General features: G+C 42.8%; 1 protein-coding gene across 4 annotated transcripts in view; it reads left to right on the forward strand.

Annotated features, from left to right (window-relative positions):
- The window catches only part of eif4e2 (eukaryotic translation initiation factor 4E family member 2), a 400,744-nt gene that overhangs the window by 92,610 nt on the left and 288,882 nt on the right, over positions 1-19,252 (forward strand). For 2 of the 4 annotated variants that reach the window (XM_078410248.1, XM_078410250.1), the window contains one exon: positions 4,097-5,462. The exons of 1 other annotated variant lie outside the window; for it this stretch is intronic. Coding sequence is in view for 2 of the 3 variants with exons in the window: in XM_078410250.1 (XP_078266376.1) it covers positions 4,097-4,100 (4 nt within the window). In the remaining variant the exon portion in view is untranslated. Of the gene's footprint in view, positions 1-4,096; positions 5,467-19,252 lie in introns of those variants that run through there. One more of the 4 variants, XM_078410242.1, reaches the window with a different exon arrangement.

Here is a 19,252-nt window from a genome sequence, read left to right on the forward strand (position 1 = left end):
AAAAGAGCTGGAAAATCATGATAAAATTAACTGTATGGATAAATGCCATTAATCCGGTCCAATTTCTACTTTCTAATTTCTAGCCCATTTCTAATTTCACCCAAAGCATTCCGAAAGACTGTAGTTTTGTTAGAATTTTTTTTCAGTGTTCTTAATTCACTCCTCTAAATTGTGTAAGATGGTCAAACCGTGCAAAGGAATGAACATCATTTGGTTTTATCCTCCTTAAAGAATGGTACATTATTATTTTAATAATAATAATAATAATACATTTTATTTATATAGCGCTTTTCATATACTCAAAGACGCTTTACAGAGATTTTGAGAACATAGGGGAAATGAATAAATAGATAAATAAGTAAATAAATAAATGAACAGAGAAAGGAGACAGAAAGTGAGGTGACCTTCAGTGGTTGAAGGCAGTACTGAACAGGTGAGACTTCAGCGATGTTTTGAATGTGGTGAGTGTGGGGGAGTCTCTAACGGTTTGGGGTAGTGAGTTCCATAGGGTGGGAGCAGCGATGGAGAAAGCCCTGTCCCCCCAGGATCTGAGTTTAGTCCGGATGTGGGGGGATAGGAGATTGGCAGCGGCAGAGCGGAGGGTGCAGGTGGGAGTGTGCCTGTGGAGGAGGTCGGTCAGGTAGGATGGGGCCAGGTTATGGAGGGCTTTGTAGGTTATGAGGAGGATTTTGTACTGAATTCTCTGGGGGATGGGGAGCCAGTGGAGTTTATAAAGGACGGGGGTGATATGGTCACGGATCGAGGTGTGTGTGGGTAGACGGGCAGCGGAGTTTTGAATGTAATTTTGCCATTCAAATCCAGAAACTCAATTCATCTGAAAGGCTTGATTGTTGTTACTGTACCCATTTAATCCAGTTTGGGAGAACATGCGTGCTTGGAGTTCGGTAGTGAAAATTTAACACAATGACACCGTTCACGACCACAATGGTGACCAAACTCATTATGAACATCAAGTACCTGGAAAACAAAACACACACATTTACACAAAGCTTTTCAGCAAAATCATTTTTTTCTTTAAACACTACAATGATGAGGGTGTGTTGTGATAGAAACTCTGGCTAAGGTGACAAAGCCACATTTTAATCTTTGTTGGCTATTTGTAAACAAATATTTTTGTCCATAATTGAGGAGTAATGTCTGATTGTAGTGCTCTGGTTCACTGTGGATTCCATTTACTAGATAGTTACCCTTTGGAAACAGTCCATAGGCTTTATTTCAAAGCAAGGGGCTTCCCATCTCGACCATAAAGAACCATTTTCCTACATTGATGCTGCCTGTCCAGCATTTTGTGTCATATCTTTGGTTTAAACCAGCAACTGCAGTTCCTTCATACACATTTTCATTCAGATTTGATTCACATTAAAGGTGTTATTTTGCAGGATAGTGCATTGCTCCCATATACAACTCCTCAGAAACATCTTCATTTGACCTGTGCTGTCGGTATAATCAATGAAGATAATTTTTTTAAATTTTTAGATTTTAGAGATACAGCGCGGAAACAGGCCCTTCGGCCCACCGGGTCCACGCCGCCCAGCGATCCCCGCACATTAACACTATCCTACACCCACTAGGGACAATTAAAAAAACAAACATTTGCCCAGCCAATTAACCTACAAACCTGTACGTCTTTGGAGTGTGAGAGGAAACCGAAGTTCTCGGAGGAAACCCACGCAGGTCACGGGGAGAACGTACAAACTCCGTACAGTACAGCACCCATAGTCAGGATCGAACCTGAGTCTCCGGTGCTGCATTCGCTGTAAGGCAGCAATTCTACCGCTGCGCCACCGTGCCGCCCTATAATCTGACATATAGTAGACTGTATCCACATTAAATGCTGCATCTGTCAACTTGGTTCCTTCTTGATTTGCTTTACCTTTTCCTTGTTAAGGATCTAGGTTTCCACACCGGAAATACCCAGTGCTTTATCTGTGATGGCACGTGCCAATATGGCGACAGGCACCTCTAAAAAGTTAAAAACTAGATTTTCACATTTTTAGAACTTTTACTATTCCAAAAAATGACTACCTTTTTAATAATAAAGTTTACTAATTAAGGTAGGCGATCAGGCCTTTAAACAGCTTAAGCAGCTTATAGGTCGGCGATCGCCATAGACATTAACCATTAACAGCAAGTAATAATATGTGTACCGGCATTATTTTGCCTACCAAAACTGCTTTGGGAATACCATTCTTATTCCTGATAGGCTTTATGACGTGGGGTGTTGTGGGTTGAGTGAGATGGGAGGACCTTTCTTTCTCCAGTGGTGTGAAGCAAACCAAATATCCAAAGGATATATTGGAAATAAAATTGCTCAAGTTAACAAGCAAACTTTTCAGATGTCAACTTTAGACACACTGCCCTCTTTATCTGGTTTGGCTCAGCTTGCTGAACTGGGCCCTCCTACTGTCCTGGCATGACCTGCCAGCTCTTCAATGCAGTGCCTCTGTAAATAAAGGCAAATATATTGGGTATCATTTTAGTCGCCTTATACATCTGTGGTTACTTCAGGGATTTGTATTACCCATAATAATTTTCAACACTGGTCCCCTGCAAAGATATGTTCTTAGACCCTTGCTGTAACAATAAGGTGTTGCACACCTCCAAAAAGTTAAAAAACAGATTTTCGAATTTATAGAATTTTTATTACAAAAAGATTATCCAATTTAAAAAAAAAGTGTTAATTATGTTGCTGATCAAGCCATTAAACAGTTATAGGACGATGATCCACCACTGACACCAACAGAACAGAATGATATATACTCACGACTGTCTGGCCAAATTCTGCTCTAACTCCATTTACAACTAATCAGATGACTCCACTACAATGGGCCGGATCTCGAACAATGACAAGACTGAGTACAGGAAGGAGATAGAGAACTTAGTAACTTAGAACTTAGTCAAGACAACAACATCTCCCTCAATATCAGCAAGAAGAAGGTATCAACGACATTAGGAAACAGGGTGATTGTCACAGCCCAGGCAGCATCAAAGTAGAGAGCTTCGTGCCTCGGTGTAAATATCACCACCAAATTCCCACTGTGGCCTCGGACATATCTGATCAGTCCTGGGAGATTTATCCACATTCATATGCCTTAGGAACATCAGCACCTCCTCAACCATAATACAGACTTCAAGACGTCTCCATCAACTTCCAAGTTCCCCAGTTTTCATGTCATTCTCCACGGTAAAAACAGAGGAAAATACTGATTGGGGACCGTGCTCATCTCTTGCCACTCTACATGAATGGTTTCTCAAGGGTTCTCTTCTCTTTCACTTGGTGTGCATAAAATTTTGATTTTCCTTAATATTATCTGCCAGAGCTATTTCCGGTCCTCTTTTTGCCCTCTTGATTTCCTTCTTAAGTCAGCTACAAAACTCCACCGATGATATACATGATTCCAGCTGCCTATGCCCGTACCATACCTCCTTTATCCTGACCAGAGCCTCAATTTCTATCATTAATCAGACTTGCTTACCCTTCTTGCCTTGCCCTTCAGTGAAGAAGGCGTTTGGCATGCTTGGCTACATTGGTGAGAGTATTAGATACATGAGTTGGGACATCATGATCAAGTCTATGTGATGTTGGTGGGATTGCATTGGAGTTCTGTTGGCAGTTCCGGTCACCCTGATATAGGAAGGAGATCACTAGCTGAAAAGGATGCAAAAGGGATTCACTGGAGATGTTACCAGGACTCGAGCTACAAGGAGAGGCTGTGTAGGCTGGGTGACCTTACAGAGTTATACAAAGTCATGAGAGGCTTAACGTGAATGGTCAGGTGGATGTCTGCAAGGGTGGATGAGTCCAGAACTAGTGGGTGCAGTTTTAAGGCAGTGGCTCCCAACCATTTTTATCCATGGCTGAAAATTGATTACACAATTGGACTGTTTTAAGATATTTTAAGATAACACAATAAATGAATTGATAATTCTGTCAACTTGATTTGAGTTTACAAAACATTTTATTTTGACTTTGCAGTCTATTAATCATAAGGGCATTCTCAGCCCCTTCTTTACTCCTTGTTCACCCATGACTGTGCAGCCATGTACAAACCTAATTCCATTTTCAAATTCGCAGATGACACCACCATTGTGGGCCGGATATCAAATAATGATGAGACGGAGTACAGGAAGGAGATTGAGAACCTCGTGTCCTGGCATCGAGACAACAACCCTTCTCTCAATGGCAGCAAGACAAAGGAGACAGTGATCGACTTCAGGAAGTGAAGTGGTACACATACCCTAGTTTGCATTGATGGTGCCAAAGTAGAGATGGCTGAAGACTTCAAATTCCCTAGAGTCAATATCACCAACAGTTTCTGGACCACAATATTGAATCGATGGCCAAGAAAGCACACCAACGCCTACTCCTTCGACGAGTTAGGAAGTTCGGCATGTCCCCTACAACTCTCACCAACTTCTACAGATGCACATTAGAAGAAGGTACTATTTTATCAGGATGCATCACAGCCTGGTATGGAAACAATTCCATTCAAGACCGCAAGAAATTGCAGCGAATTGTGGACGCAACCCAGACCATCACAGAAACCAATCCCGTTCCATTGACTCCATTTATATCTCAGCAAGGCCAGCAGCTTAATCAAGGAAAAGTTGCACCCTGGCCACTCCCTCTTCTCCCCTCTCCCATCAGGCAAAAGGTACAGAAGTGTGAAAACGTAAGGGACAGTTTATTCCCAGCTGTTACCAGCCAACTGAATCATCCTATCACAACCAGAGAGCAGTGCTGAACTACTATCTACCCCTTGGGTGACCCTCGGACTATCCTTGATTGGGCCTTGCACTAAACGTTATTCCCTTATCATGTATCCATACACTTTAAATGGCTCAATTTAGTTTAGTTTAGAGATACAGCGCCGAAACAGGCCCTTCGGCCCACCAGGTCCGCGCCGACCAGCGATCCCTGTATATTAACACTATCCTAATCCACTAGGGGTAAGTTTTACATTTACCAAGCCAATTAACCTACAAATATGTACGTCTTTGGAGTGTGGGAGGAAACTGAAGATCTCGGTGAAAACCCACGCAAATCACGGGAAGAACATCCAAATTCCGTACAGTCAGTACCCGTGGTTGGGATCGAACCCGGATCTCCGGTGCTGCATTCGCTGTAAGGCTGCAACTCTACCGCTGTGCCACCGTGCCTCTCATGTATTGTAATCATGAATTGCAATCATGTATTGTCTTTCTGCTGACTGACTAGCACGCAACAAAAGCTTTTCACTGTATTTTGGTGCACATGACAATAAACTAAACTGAACTGAACTGAATCTTATAGAAACATATAAAATTCTTAAGAGGTTGGAGAGGCTAGATGCGGGAAGATTGTTCCCGATGTTGGGGAAATCCAGAACCAGGGGTCACAGCTTAAGGATAAGGGGGAAGTCTTTTAGGACCGAGATGAGAAAACATTTCTTCACACAGAGAGTGGTGAGTCTGTGGAATTCTCTGCCACAGAAGGTAGTTGAGGCCAGTTCATTGGCTATATTTAAGAGGGAGTTAGATGTGGCCCTTGTGGCTAAAGGGATCAGGGGGTATGGAGAGAAGGCAGGTACAGGTTACTGAGCTGGATGATCAGCCATGATCATATTGAATGGCAGTGCAGGCTCGAAGGGCCGAATGGCCTACTCCTGCACCTATCTTTCTATGTTTCTATGAACCGAAAATTAAAGCATTAAATAAATATCAAATTAAATCATTGGAAACAAAATTAAGGCATGAAATAAAAACGTGAATAAATGTGCCTAACGGCACGGTTTTAATCGTTCACAGCATAACTGTGGCCGGAGGTTGGGACCAGCAGTTTGTTAGATTTGAAAGATACCTGAGTGCACCTAGGGTGGTGGTACACAGAACATTCCAGCAAAGGAAGCTCCAGAGATGGGTGCAATGGCAACATTTAAAAGACAGATGGCCAGGTGCATGGATAGGAAAGGTTTGAAGAAACATGGGACTAATTGGGGGAGTCCAGAACCAGGGGCCACAGTTTAAGAATAAGGGGTAGGCTATTTAGAACGGAGATGAGAAAAAACCTTTTCACTCAGAGAGTTGTAAATCTGTGGAATTCTCTCCTTCAGAAGGCTGTGGAGGCCAATTCTCTGGATGCATTCAAGAGAGAGTTAAATGGAGCTCTTAATGATAGCGGAGTCAGGGGGTATGGGGAGAAGGCAGGAACGGGGTACTGATGTGAATGATCAGCCATGATCACATTGAATGGCGGTGCTGGCTCAAAGGGCCGAATGGCCTACTCCTGCACCTATTGTCTATTGAATATTGTCTAATTCACCTGCAAAACCTGGTAGGCATAGATAAGTTGGGCCAAAGGGCCTTTTTCAGTGGTGTACCAATGCTTTGACGCTATGTGTTAAGCGTGGCCAAGGGTCTTTGATTGTCAATTATACAGAGACTTGAACAATGAAATCTCTACTTGCTACAGCTTCACAGGCACTCTAAATGCAACAACACAACAACTGATTATACAATAAATGATCAACTTTCTAGTAAATTAGACCTTTACAATGCAAGTCAAAGTACATATTACATCCTCAGTGGTGCATTACTACTATCTACCACCGCAACTGGGATCATCTCAATCCCCTGTGTAGTAGAGGGGAGGGAGGAGTGCACTGATGAGGGACGCTAGGAGGGCAAAAAGGGAACATGACGTAGCTTTGGAAGAAAAAGGAGGATCTTCAGAAACTCTACAACTATCTTAAGGGCAAAAGAGTAACCAGTGAGAAAATAAGTGCTCTATAAAGTCTGAAGAAGGGTCTCGACCCAAAACGTCATCCATTCCCTCTCTCCAGAGATGCTGCCTGTCCCGTTGAGTTACTGCAACATTTTGTGTCTATCCAAGATCAACCAGGCTGTCTATGTGGGGAGCTACAGAAGATGGGTGTGTTAAATGAATATTTCTCCTCTGTATTTACCATGGAAGAGATATGGATGTGAGGGAGTTCAACGAAGTAATAGTGAAGTGAGTTTACATTACAAAAGACGGGATGCTTAAAATGCATAAAGGTCGATAAATCCCCAGGGCTTGATCAAGCATACCGTAGGATGTTACGGGGCCCCTAACAAAGATATTTATATCACCAATTGCCATGGGTGAGTTGTCAGGAGATCCAATAACTAAGATAAGCCTAGAATATAGTTTACATCACCAAATGAAGAGGAGTACCTGGTTAAACAAGGAAGTGAGGAGAATATTGGTGGGCAAGAAATCAGCAAGAGAGAGCAGAGAAAGAGCACCAATTCTTGAATGAGGGTGCTCCAAAATTGCTCTCTATTCAAGACAGAAAGTAGAGATTGATCAATGAAGTTTTATTTGTAACCCAAACATGTGTTTGTTTTAAGGAACAAGCCAGAACAAGATGGAGACATTGGTTGCAGGTTAAAACCTATGAAACAAAATCTTTTTCTGCACTCTTTCCTAAGAGGATGGACAACTCTTTAAAAAATAATCAAATTAGATCAAGCCATGCCCCACCTAGGCTGAGGAATCGAGGTGATACAATAGATTATCACCATGATCAACTATAATAACACCCCCCAGGAAGGGCTTAGACTGTAGACTGAGTATAACGGAATTAATCATACACAATTGCACACATGTTCATATAAAGTATAACCTAGCATAATTGGAATGGGGAATAGATAAAACGATTCGGGGAGATGAGGCAGCCAATTGGTGGCAGTGAAATGAGGAGAGTTGCAGGATAATGTGTACAAACTGTACCTGGACTATTGCCATGACTACTTTAACCACTACCACAATAACCACTACCCAGAGCAACTGGAATGTGATGAGGAAGTTGCTGGTCATGGGATGATAATGTCACCCACCGGAGCGAAGGTATTACTGGGATCATATTATCACCATGTGCAGATGATTGGTTTAGTTTAGACATACAGCGCGGAAACAGGCCCTTCGGCCCATCGAGTCCGCACTGACCAGCGATCCCCACACATTAATACTATCCGACACACACTAGAGATAATTTACACTTTAAGAGGATTCTGAGAGGTAACTTTGTCACACAAAGTGTGGAAGCTAACTTTGGGGAAACCATTTTGTGGCAACTTTGGAGGACATTTTGGGCTGGGAAGTTCGAAACCTTAGCAGCTTGTGGGAAAGTTCTGTACAAAAGCTTGTTTAGGTTATTGTAATGAAAACAGGCTTTTGCAAGGTTGTCCTTCATGTTACCAGACACCTGCAGATAAGCAGTTGTTTTCCCTGCGCTTCCCAGGGACTGAGCATTCCGATGTTCTCTCATCACCCCACAATGGCACCTCTCTAATTTACTCGTTTCTACTCCCTAACACAATTAAAACAACTCGACTATGTGTTTGTTGAGGCTGGCTTATTGCACATAACTATGGAAAATGACTGGATATGCTTTGTGCTGTTTTGAACTGTATAAATACTGCCTGTACTTGGAGTATTTGAGAGGACAGAAGCAGGTGCTTGAGTGAACAACAAACAGTACACTCAGGTCTCTGTGTCTCCTCGCACCTTGCTGTTTCAGTAAAAAGATTTAACTGAGTCTTGTGTTTTGCGTACTTATTTCAGAGATAAGTCGAGTCGACTTTCACAGAAGGGTGGTGGGTGTATGTAATGAGCTGCCAGAGGAGGTAGTTGAGGCAGGGACCATTGCAAAGTTTAAAACAGACATGGATAGGGCAGGTTTAGAGGGACATGGGCCAAACGCATGCAGGTGAGACTCGTGTAGCTGGGACATGTTGGCCGGTGTGGGCAAGTTGGGCCGAAGGGCCTGTTTCCACGCTGTATGACTCTATGACTAGAACATGTATTCAAGTATTCTTGAGAAAGGCCTGTTACAGTTGGCTGGAAGCCAAGTTTACAATTGGATATTATCCCAGCAATTTAAACGATGGAGCAAAGGCACATACCAGGTTGTCCTCTTCGAGCTTCAACAATACCTATCCAGGTAGACCAGGCCTGTCAAAGACCTCAAGGAGAACACATAGAATAACCTTTACAGGTCTCTCACCAATAACAAACAAAACATATATTCAATACCGTACATTATGGGCATGAATCATGGTGCATAGCGCCCCAGATTATGATATAATAATTCAGAGAGATCCCAGAGGGGTGAGATCCCACCTGTGCCCATAACAGGGGCAACACTGGACTTGTCCGGGCCAGGTTATTAACACAGTAGAATTTGCTTGTGGCTTTACTCACTATAATGCCTTCCGACTCACAATGGAGGTAAAAACCAATGACTCTTTCACAAGTGTTGCATTTTCCCAGGGCGAGCGTTATGTGGCAACATCAGCCCAGTGGAATACCAAGGGGGGATTGAGCTCTGCCCTACCAGTGCACAGCCTGGTTGTCCATGGGCTTAGGCACCCAATCTCAATCAGGGAAACGAGGCTGTGTAAGAAAATAACTGCAGATGCTGGTACAAATCGGTATTTATTTCACAAAATGCTGGAGTAACTCAGCAGGTCAGGCAGCATCTCAGGAGAGAAGGAATGGGTGACGTTTCGGGTCGAGACCATTCTTCAGTCTGATGTCAGGGGGGCGGGACAAAGGAAGGATATAGGTGGAGAAAGGAAGATAGAGGGAGAACTAGGAAGGGGGAGGGGAAGAGAGGGACAGAGGAACTATCTAAAGTTGGAGGTCAATGTTCATACCGCTGGGCTGCAAGCTGCCCAAGCGAAAAATGTGGTGCTGTTCCTGCAATTTGCGGTGGGCCTCACTATGACACTGGAGGAGGCCCATGACAGAAAGGTCAGACTGGGAGTGGGAGGGGGATTTGAAGTGCTCAGCCACCGGGAGATCAGGTTGGTTAAGGCGGACTGAGCGAAGGTGTTGAGCGAAACGATCGCCGAGCCTGCATTTCTGATGGTTTCAAAAGAAGAAATGGCTGGGAAGGTCGGCCTAATCGATCGGAGCAACAGCGATGAGGTTAGTGGCGATGGAATAGCACCTATCCCACCAATGCACGCTGAGTGGAGGGCACTGATAAAGGAAGGTCAATAGTTTATTCACGAGTGTCCGAGGAGAACAAACACATGCATGATTGTGCAAGGGAAGCAAGTTAGAGGAGGCCCCAAAATGGGAATTAAATGTTAACATCCACTTCCGAGTTGGAATCATTTTCCATATTCCATTGACAGCGTGGTTCGCTATGATGATCATATTTTGTTTTTACAGGTGTAGGTTTAGTAGATTAGAATGATGGCTATTGGTAAATTATCGATAAGGAAAGATAAAGAACCACAGTTGAAATATAAGGAAACACAAGAAACTGCAGATGCTGGAATCTTGAGCTAAGCACAAGACGCTGGAAGGAATCAACAGGTCAGGCAGCCTCTGTGGAAGGGCTGGACGTTTTGGGTCGGGACCCTTCTTCGGGTTGTAATCAATCTGAAGATGGGTCCTGATGCAAAATGTTGCCTTTTCGTCCACGGTTGTTGCCTGACCCACTGAGTTCCTCCTGTAGTTGAAATAGAGGTGGAAACTGGGATGACGAGGAGGAACAAGTATGGGCTTTGTACTATATGAACCGTTCTGGAGGATTTCTAAATGGGGATGAATTGGACACATACTGAGACCCTCCTGAAGGCCTGATCAACCAGAAGGGCCGGTGCAAATTTATGGCCATTGGGACTATTGGCTAAGTCACAGCCAACAGGGCGGAATGTAAAGAGAGCGGGTTGATTTGCAAGGCTGGGGGATAGGACTCACTGGAAAACTGATTAGAAGTGGACGAAACTAGCCCTAACCCCAGTGAACTAAAGTGAGCCCATGCTTACATACCGAATGACAACCAGTACTTCGTCTCCGAGGCATGAATTTATTATTATACCGACATGGTAAACATAGTATTCTAGAGCATAGAGTGACAAATATAACTCAACTCAACTTATGCATTCACAAAGTATGTGGGATAGAGATACCGAGGGAAAAATAATGTCAACTTTGGATAGGAGAGCTTCTGCCCTAGGCCAGATGTCTCACAAGTTGGCCAACATGTAATAAAAAGATAGACACAAAATGCTGGAGTAACTCAGTGGGACAGGCAGCATCTCTGGAGAGAAGGAATGGGTAATAAAAAGAGTTTGTTCTGAAGGTGAACCCCAGATTCTGTGTAAATTATTTCTATCTACTCCTCCCCCCCCCCCCCCCCCCCCATGCCTCTATCACTAAACCATGCTCACATTGGCTACAACCTTCTTTTCTAAGAAGTGTTTATGTTCAAGTCCTTGCATGAACGTATTCCTCAATAATCTCTGAAATCATTTCTTATTCTGAAATATCTGGAGTCCTCCAGTTCTGGCCTCGAATATTTATGGATCTGCATTTTAATCATCCCACCATTGGTGCAAACTCTAACATTGTAGAAATCTTACCCCAAGCCACTCCACCTCACTTTGCTCTGCAATCTTTTTTCTTTCTACCCAGTTTCTCTCACGTGGCTCGGAGTTACATGGTCCAAAAACGGTCTTATGCCGGGAAAATTATACATACTTCAGAAAGTGATTTAACTCTGAATTAGTAATTAATAAATAAACTCTGTTTTTATTAATGTTTACATTTGAATATGTGCAACTTTAGAATCTAACATTTAACATCCTTCAGCATAGTAAACAACAAAAGCACGATACTTTCAATTTATTCTGGGTTGGGATTTTTTTAGTTACTGCACAAATTTATGATTACTTACTTGCCAATTAGTGGAATAGCGAGAGCTGTCTCTGGTAATCTTTGTGAAATCAGCAGCAGGAACACAGACTGAGCAAGCAAGACAGATATAGACAAGGTCATCTTCTCACCACCTGAGAAAGAACACAGACAACAGAAAAAATCCATAAATTGGGAAGTTGCATCATTTTTTTTGCCTATTCCAGAATAAAAATAAACATTTTAAAAGTCCTTAATAAATCATACTTCAAATATTTGTATATTTTGCCTATTCCAGAATTGAAATAAAAAATTTTAAAGTCCATAATAAATCATATTTAAAATATCTGTATACATGTTATTCTAATATGTTATGGATGCAATCCAAGGTAATGTAGTGTGAACCTATATTTTCACCTGCTGCATGACCCACAGAAAATTTCCAACAACCTGTTATAATTTAAACATTTCGGTGAACAAATATCACTTGCCTTTCCAAAGAGTGAAGAGTAATTCTCAATTCATCTTGTGTAACTCCTTACCCCCTAAATAAGGAGCGACATTGACAGCGAATTCAAAGCACTTTTTTGTCTATGGTATACACTGTGGTATACACTGAATTGTGGTATACACTGAATTGCAATGCAGGGCTGAAATATGTTAAAGCATCGATTTTAATATCCACAAGCAATCATAAGCGTTCTTTTCGTGAATTTTTGTTATGCCATTTTTATTATGCCATTTTGAACCAAAAGAGCTATAAAATTCAGCTGTAAAGTACAATTTTGTGCTCCAAAGGAGTGAGTACTACTTAACAGCAATCACAAATATCATCAGTCCCTTCCAACAAGCATCCCTTCACTTTCTGGATATCTCATTAATAGGAGATCTTGACCTCGTTGTGCAAGATTCTTTTGCACATCCATGACTGTGCAGATGCAGCACCCATCCCCTCACCTCTTCCCTCAAGACCATCCAGGTGAAGCAGACATATCCTTGTACCTCCTCCAACCTCATCAATCGATGAGGCCTCCTCTATATCGGTGAAACCAAGCGTAGTCGAGGTGACTACTTTGCCAAACACTCACACTTTGTCTGCAAGAGCCAGCTGGAGCTTCTTTCAATTGCCATTCACATTCCCAAAATGTCCAGTCATCAAATCTCAGGAAATCCACTCCCCCCTCCCCTTCCCCCCGCACCACCATCTCTTTCAGATCAACCAAGGACCTCCACAAGCCCATCTGACTCATCTGCCAAGCAACCGTTCCATATATCACTTTCCAACTGTTGTCCCATCCCTTCCCCTCTTTCTACCAGCAATCTCCCCTCTACTCCAGTCTTGATGAACGATCTGAATCCAAGACATCCTCTGCCTATTCACCTCCATGGGTGCTGTCTGACCTACTGAGCTCCTCCAGCAGTTTTGTTTCTTTCTCCAGATTCCAGTATCTCTTGTGTCACCTTTCACACCCATTGTTATCTAGACTTGTCACTACATCCCTACTGCCCCTGTCCAATATATCTTGGCGGTAGAAGTCAAATCTGTTTTCATATGGGATAAACTCTTGGTAAGTACTTGGTGGAGTCTCTCGACAGGTTCTGTGACCATCATTTAATGACTATCCCTATAAGTCCTTGAGAAAGTGGTGAGGAACTATCTTCTTTAAGCTGCTGCAAAGCCTCAGCTCGGGAAGGTGGTCGCATAGTGCTGTTGGTTGCATAGTCCAGGATTTAGACCCAGTGGAATGAAGGGTTTGTAAGATAGCACAGTGTGTGACTTGGACATTGCAAGTAGTGGCATTTCTGTGTGTTGCTGCCCTTGAGTCGCAAAGGTGATTCAAAAAGTTTTGTCAGGATGCTGCAGTGCATTTTGCAGATAGAACATAGAACATAGGAAAATAGGTGCAGGAGTAGGCCATTCGGCCCTCCGAGCCATTCAATATGACCATGGCTGATCATGGCTGATCATGGCTTGCTGTTTACAGGGCAAGCAGTACCCTGTTCCTGCTCTTTCCCCATATCCTTTGATTCCTTTAGCCCTAAGAAGTAAATCTAATTCCCTCTTGAAAACATCCAGTGAATTGGCCTCCACTGCCTTCTGTGGCAGAGAATGTGGTACACACTGCTGCAATGGTAAGACAATGTTGGAGGTGCTGAACAACTACACAGGTGAATGAAGTGCTTTGTCCTGCAAAGTGTTGGGGTGTGTGAGTGTTGTTGGAACTGCCCTCATCCAAGCAAATGGAGAGTATTTCATTGCATAGCTACTGAAAAGGTCCTTCGATTTACACCTGGATACAAAAAACTGGATAGGCAACTGAAGCAAAACGAAACTAAATAATGAAAGCAATTGAAGTGAGAAAAAGAAAGAGCATATATTCACCAGCAGGGAGTTTGTTTATCCCAAGAGCGATGGAAGGACACATTGAGAAAAGGCAAATGTCCGTGAAGAAGGTCCCAAACCTGCTCAGTAGGTTGCTGAATCAGGGCAACAGAGTGAGGCCGCAGGTGGAGCTGTTGCCACAGGTGACCCAGGTTTCATTCTGACCCTCTGTGCTATGTGCGTAGAGTTTGCACATTTTCTTTGTAGGTTTTCCCTTGGTTGCATAAGTTTCCTCCCATATCCCAAAGACATGCTTGGTTGTTAGACGAACTGACTACTGTAAATTGCCATCAGTGTAGATGGGTGGTAGGAGAATCAATAGTTATTAATGGGAATGTGAGAGAAAATAGGTTACTGAATGTATCTGGTCTATTACATCTGACTTTCTCAGCTGCTTGGTATAATTTGAACTTCTGTGTCAAGATTGCTGGTTCAGTAAATTGGCCACTTGTTCAGCTTGTGGCCTGATGTGGGTATATACCTAAGTGGTAGAAGGTCCAATCCCAAGGTTTCCAAACAAAAGCCCATTGATCAGCCAGTAACCGTGTACAGTAAGTTAGAATTGTAAGTGCATTGTTTAGCCTTTCATCAATTGATCTACATATACATACACACTGGAATTTAGAAGGATGAGAGGGGATCTTATCGAAACGTATAAGATTATTAAGGGGTTGGACACGTTAGAGGCAGGAAACATGTTCCCAATGTTGGGGGAGTCCAGAACAAGGGGCCACAGTTTAAGAATAAGCGGTAGGCCATTTAGAACAGAGATGAGGAAAACGTTTTCAGTCAGAGAGTTGTGAATCTGTGGAATTCTCTGCCTCAGAAGGCAGTGGAGGCCAATTCTCTGAATGCATTCAAGAGAGAGCTAGATAGAGTTCTTAAGGATAGCGGAGTCAGGGGGTATGGGGAGAAGGCAGGAACGGGGTACTGATTGAGAATGATCAGCCATGATCACATTGAATGGCGGTGCTGGCTCGGAGGGCTGAATGGCCTCCTCCTGCACCTATTGTCTATTGTCTATTGTCTATTGTCATATCACCGGTAACTCTGAAGTTACTAATCACACAAAAACCACTGGGTCAGACAGCATCTCTGGAGAAAACGTATAGGTGACATTCTGGGTTGAGATCTATGATTTCTCTAACTTCAAGTAACCCTTGCATCCCTGCTCTCTGCATACCTCTTCCACCTAGGTCATGGTACTAGCTTCAAAGTCTTGTTGAGTCTCATTGTCTGTAACTAGTTTTCACCTCGGCCACAGCTAACAATGGCCTGTTTCCTTTATCACCGTAACTTTTTGGCATATCTTTCATCCATTTGTTCTATATCTCTCTACATCACCGTCTGTATCTCTTGTTTCCCTTTCCCCTGACTCTCAGTCTGAAGAAGGGTCTTGACCCGCAACGTCACCTATCCCTTTTTTCCAGAGATGCTGCCTGACCCGCTGAGTTACTCCAGCTTTTAGTGTCTATCTTCGGTGTAAACCAGCACCTGCACAAATAGCACACACAGCTTACTGCTTCAGCTCATCCGGTATCACTTAAAGTTCCACAAAAGGTAAATACATATTTCACCCCATATTCCATGTGTAATTCCATTGCCTCAAGTTTAGTTGGTGTGGTGAAATGTTAGTTAAAAAGAATTCTGACTGTGGAGATTTATACAATGAAACGGAGGAAGACTCACTGTCTGCAGGAAGATAAAAAGCCAATGATGCCAGGAAAGAAATGAGGACGCAGGGAGTAATAATGTTGATAACATAAAATAATGGCTTGCGTCTTATTATGAGGTAGAAGGTGATATCCTGGTATTTGGTGCTGTTACGGAAAAAACCTTTATGGATGTTCTTTTTGGCAGGTTTGTGAATAATTTCCCATTCACCATTCTCTGTGTAAAATGAAAAATAAAGATGTTAGCAAATCAAGAAAATCGCCACGCAAAACAGAAAGAGCAAATATTCTTAAAAAAATAAAGACACAAAGTGCTGGAGTAACTCAGCAGGCCAGGCAGCATCTCTGGAGAACATGGATAGGTGACGTTTCACAGAGTGCTGGAGTAACTCAGCGGGTCAGGCAGCATCTCTGGAGAACTTGGATAGGTGATGTTTCACAGAGTGCTGGAGTAACTTAGCGGGTCAGGCAGCATCTCTGGAGAACATGGATAGGTGATGTTTCACAGAGTGCTGGAGTAACTCAGCGGGTCAGGCAGCATCTCTGGAGAACATGGATAGGTGATGTTTCGGATTGGGGCTCGTCTTCAAACTGGAAGAAGGGTTCTCCCTCTGTCGCTGTATCTACATCTCAAGCAAATATTCTTGTTGGGTGAGTTTATCATCCCGAGGCAACTGTTCTCGAGCAAGATCCTTTATCAACATGCTGTGATCAATATTATTTCCAATTTTATGGTAAATGGGAAAGAAAAGAAGCACTCTTTGCACTTTTCTTTACAAAAAAACCTACTGGAAATCTGCTGAAGAAACTTCACAACTGTGTATAGATTATACACCAGATCACAGAAGGCTTTCTGTCAGTAGCAAGCAATAGGCCAAGATTAAATTATATATTCATTTTATTTGTTCATTCCTGTAGAGAAATGCAAATTTATCATCAACTACAACCGGAATTTTAATTCTAAAAATCTCAGATTCAGGCTAATTACAAAGAAAGGTTGTTTGGTTACATGATGTACAGGATTTCATTGGCTGTCCCTGATTGCCCTTGAACTGAGAGACTTGCTAATTCACAGCACAGTTCAGAGTCCATCACATTGCTGTGGAGAAAGAGTCATTTTTTCAATGCCCCAAAATTATTATTGTCCTTAAGATCACACACCAAGGTCATTTTTATTTCCCCTTTTTCTTCTTTTAATTCTTTAATTGTAATTTATTTTACAAAATATGAAACCAAAGTTTTCCTGCTGTCTTATTTTTCAGTTGAAATTTGAATAGCATTAGTATTTTGTAGCTTGCAATAACAATTTTATATCAAGAAAGTCGTCAGCTCCGAAGTAACGCTCTGTAATACATTTCATTTCATTGTATTTGTAATGTATAATTGAACTACACTGTAGATCCTTAAGAAGCAATGTGAACTTTAAAGGTTTTTTTTCCATTTTATTCATTTCTTTCAACCATATATATTTATTTTCAGCAAAGTACAACCATCAGTGTCAAGAGAAGAATAATCGTATAAGTGACGATTTCCCATTAAAGAAGACCATCTATTACTTGTGTAGGAAGGAACTGCAGCTGCTGGTTTAAACCGAGATCGACACAAAAAGCTGGAGTAACTCAGCAGGACAGGCAGCATCTCTGGTTAGAAGGAATGGGTGACGTTTTGGGTCAAGACCCTTCTTCAGACTGAGAGTCAGAGGAAGCCCTGACTCTTTCCCCTGACACTCAGTCTGAAGAAGGGTCTCCACCTGAAACGTCACCCATTCCTTCTCTCCAGAGATGCTGCCTGACCTGCTGACCAGCTTGCCAAGCTAAACCCATGAGACAATATGTTTTACTTGAATACTTGGGGGACAAAAATAACATCTGCTGCTATTCATAAATTCCAATGTAAATGGATTAAGTTAAAAATGAAATCTGCAAAAATAGGGAAATGGCAAGTTTCTTTCAGTGCTCAGTAGAATAGCTACACTAGTTATATATTTTAAAAAGTATTCTTTTGAGTTTATGATAGTGAATAAAATTCAAACCAATGGCAGACATTAGGTAGTGAATATTTCAAAGAAAATCGAACAATTTTGTCTTACATTTGATATAGACAATAGACAATAGGTGCAGGAGTAGGCCATTCAGCCCTTCGAGCCAGCACCGCCATTCAATGCGATCATGGCTGATCACTCTCAATCAGTACCCCGTTCCTGCCTTCTCCCCATACCCCCTCACTCCGCTATCCTTAAGAGCTCTATCCAGCTCTCTCTTGAAAGCATCCAACGAACTGGCCTCCACTGCCTTCTGAGGCAGAGAATTCCACACCTTCACCACTCTCTGACTGAAAAAGTTCTTCCTCATCTCCGTTCTAAATGGCCTACCCCTTATTCTTAAACTGTGGCCCCTTGTTCTGGACTCCCCCAACATTGAAGTACATGACGTTCTGAAGTACATGACATACATGTCTCCATTTAACTACCAACTGTGATGGGACAAGTGTAGACTAATATCTATCTGCTGTGATATCATGAGAGGTAGAGTCATAGAGGGAGATACATTTCCTCCCGGTGGATGCAACAAGGACTACAAACCATCATGGCTGCCAGCAAAAGACTACAAAACCCATAGTCAGCAGGGCTGCCTGCCCTTGTTGACACTGATTGCTGCTGATACTGATTGCTGCTGACACTGATTGCTGCCCAGCTGAACCAGTGGAGCTGATTGCCTCAGTGAGAGAGCTAAAAGGGAAGGGAAGCAGTGTATTTAAAGAGAGAGACAACGACTGGAGCAGAGAGGGACAACGACAACGACAACGACAACGACAACGACAACGACAACGACAACGACAACGACAACGACAACGACAACGACAACGACAACGACAACGACAACGACTGGAGCAGAGAGGGACAACGACTGGAGCAGAGAGGGACAACGACTGGAGCAGAGAGGGACAACGACTGGAGCAGAGAGGGACAACGACTGGAGCAGAGAGGGACAACGACTGGAGCAGAGAGGGACAACGACTGGAGCAGAGAGGGACAACGACTGGAGCAGAGAGGGACAACGACTGGAGCAGAGAGGGACAACGACAACGACTGGAGCAGAGAGGGACAACGACTGGAGCAGAGAGGGACAACGACTGGAGCAGAGAGGGACAACGACTGGAGCAGAGAGGGACAACGACTGGAGCAGAGAGGGAGAGAAGCAGTGTTTTGAGTTATATTTTGTAAGAAGGCAGCAAGCTACAGTTTTGATTTAACTACCTGTTTTGGTTTTGTGTACCTGTCCGCAAACAATTAAGTTTACCTGTTTTTGGAAAAGACTAAATATATGGAATTTAAGTTTGAAAACAAGAACTTTTCTGTCTTCATTTCCGGCACCCACACCTCCCAACCTTCAAGAGAAGAGCTCCCGACCTCTCAAGACATCACACCGCTTTATGAAGTTTATGAAGTTTACTGATTTTTAACCTGGAGTGAGATCTATATTTCCAGCTTTCTGGGTGTCA

The sequence above is a fragment of the Rhinoraja longicauda genome, chromosome 13, assembly GCF_053455715.1.
Source record: "Rhinoraja longicauda isolate Sanriku21f chromosome 13, sRhiLon1.1, whole genome shotgun sequence".
Lineage (NCBI taxonomy): Eukaryota > Metazoa > Chordata > Chondrichthyes > Rajiformes > Arhynchobatidae > Rhinoraja > Rhinoraja longicauda.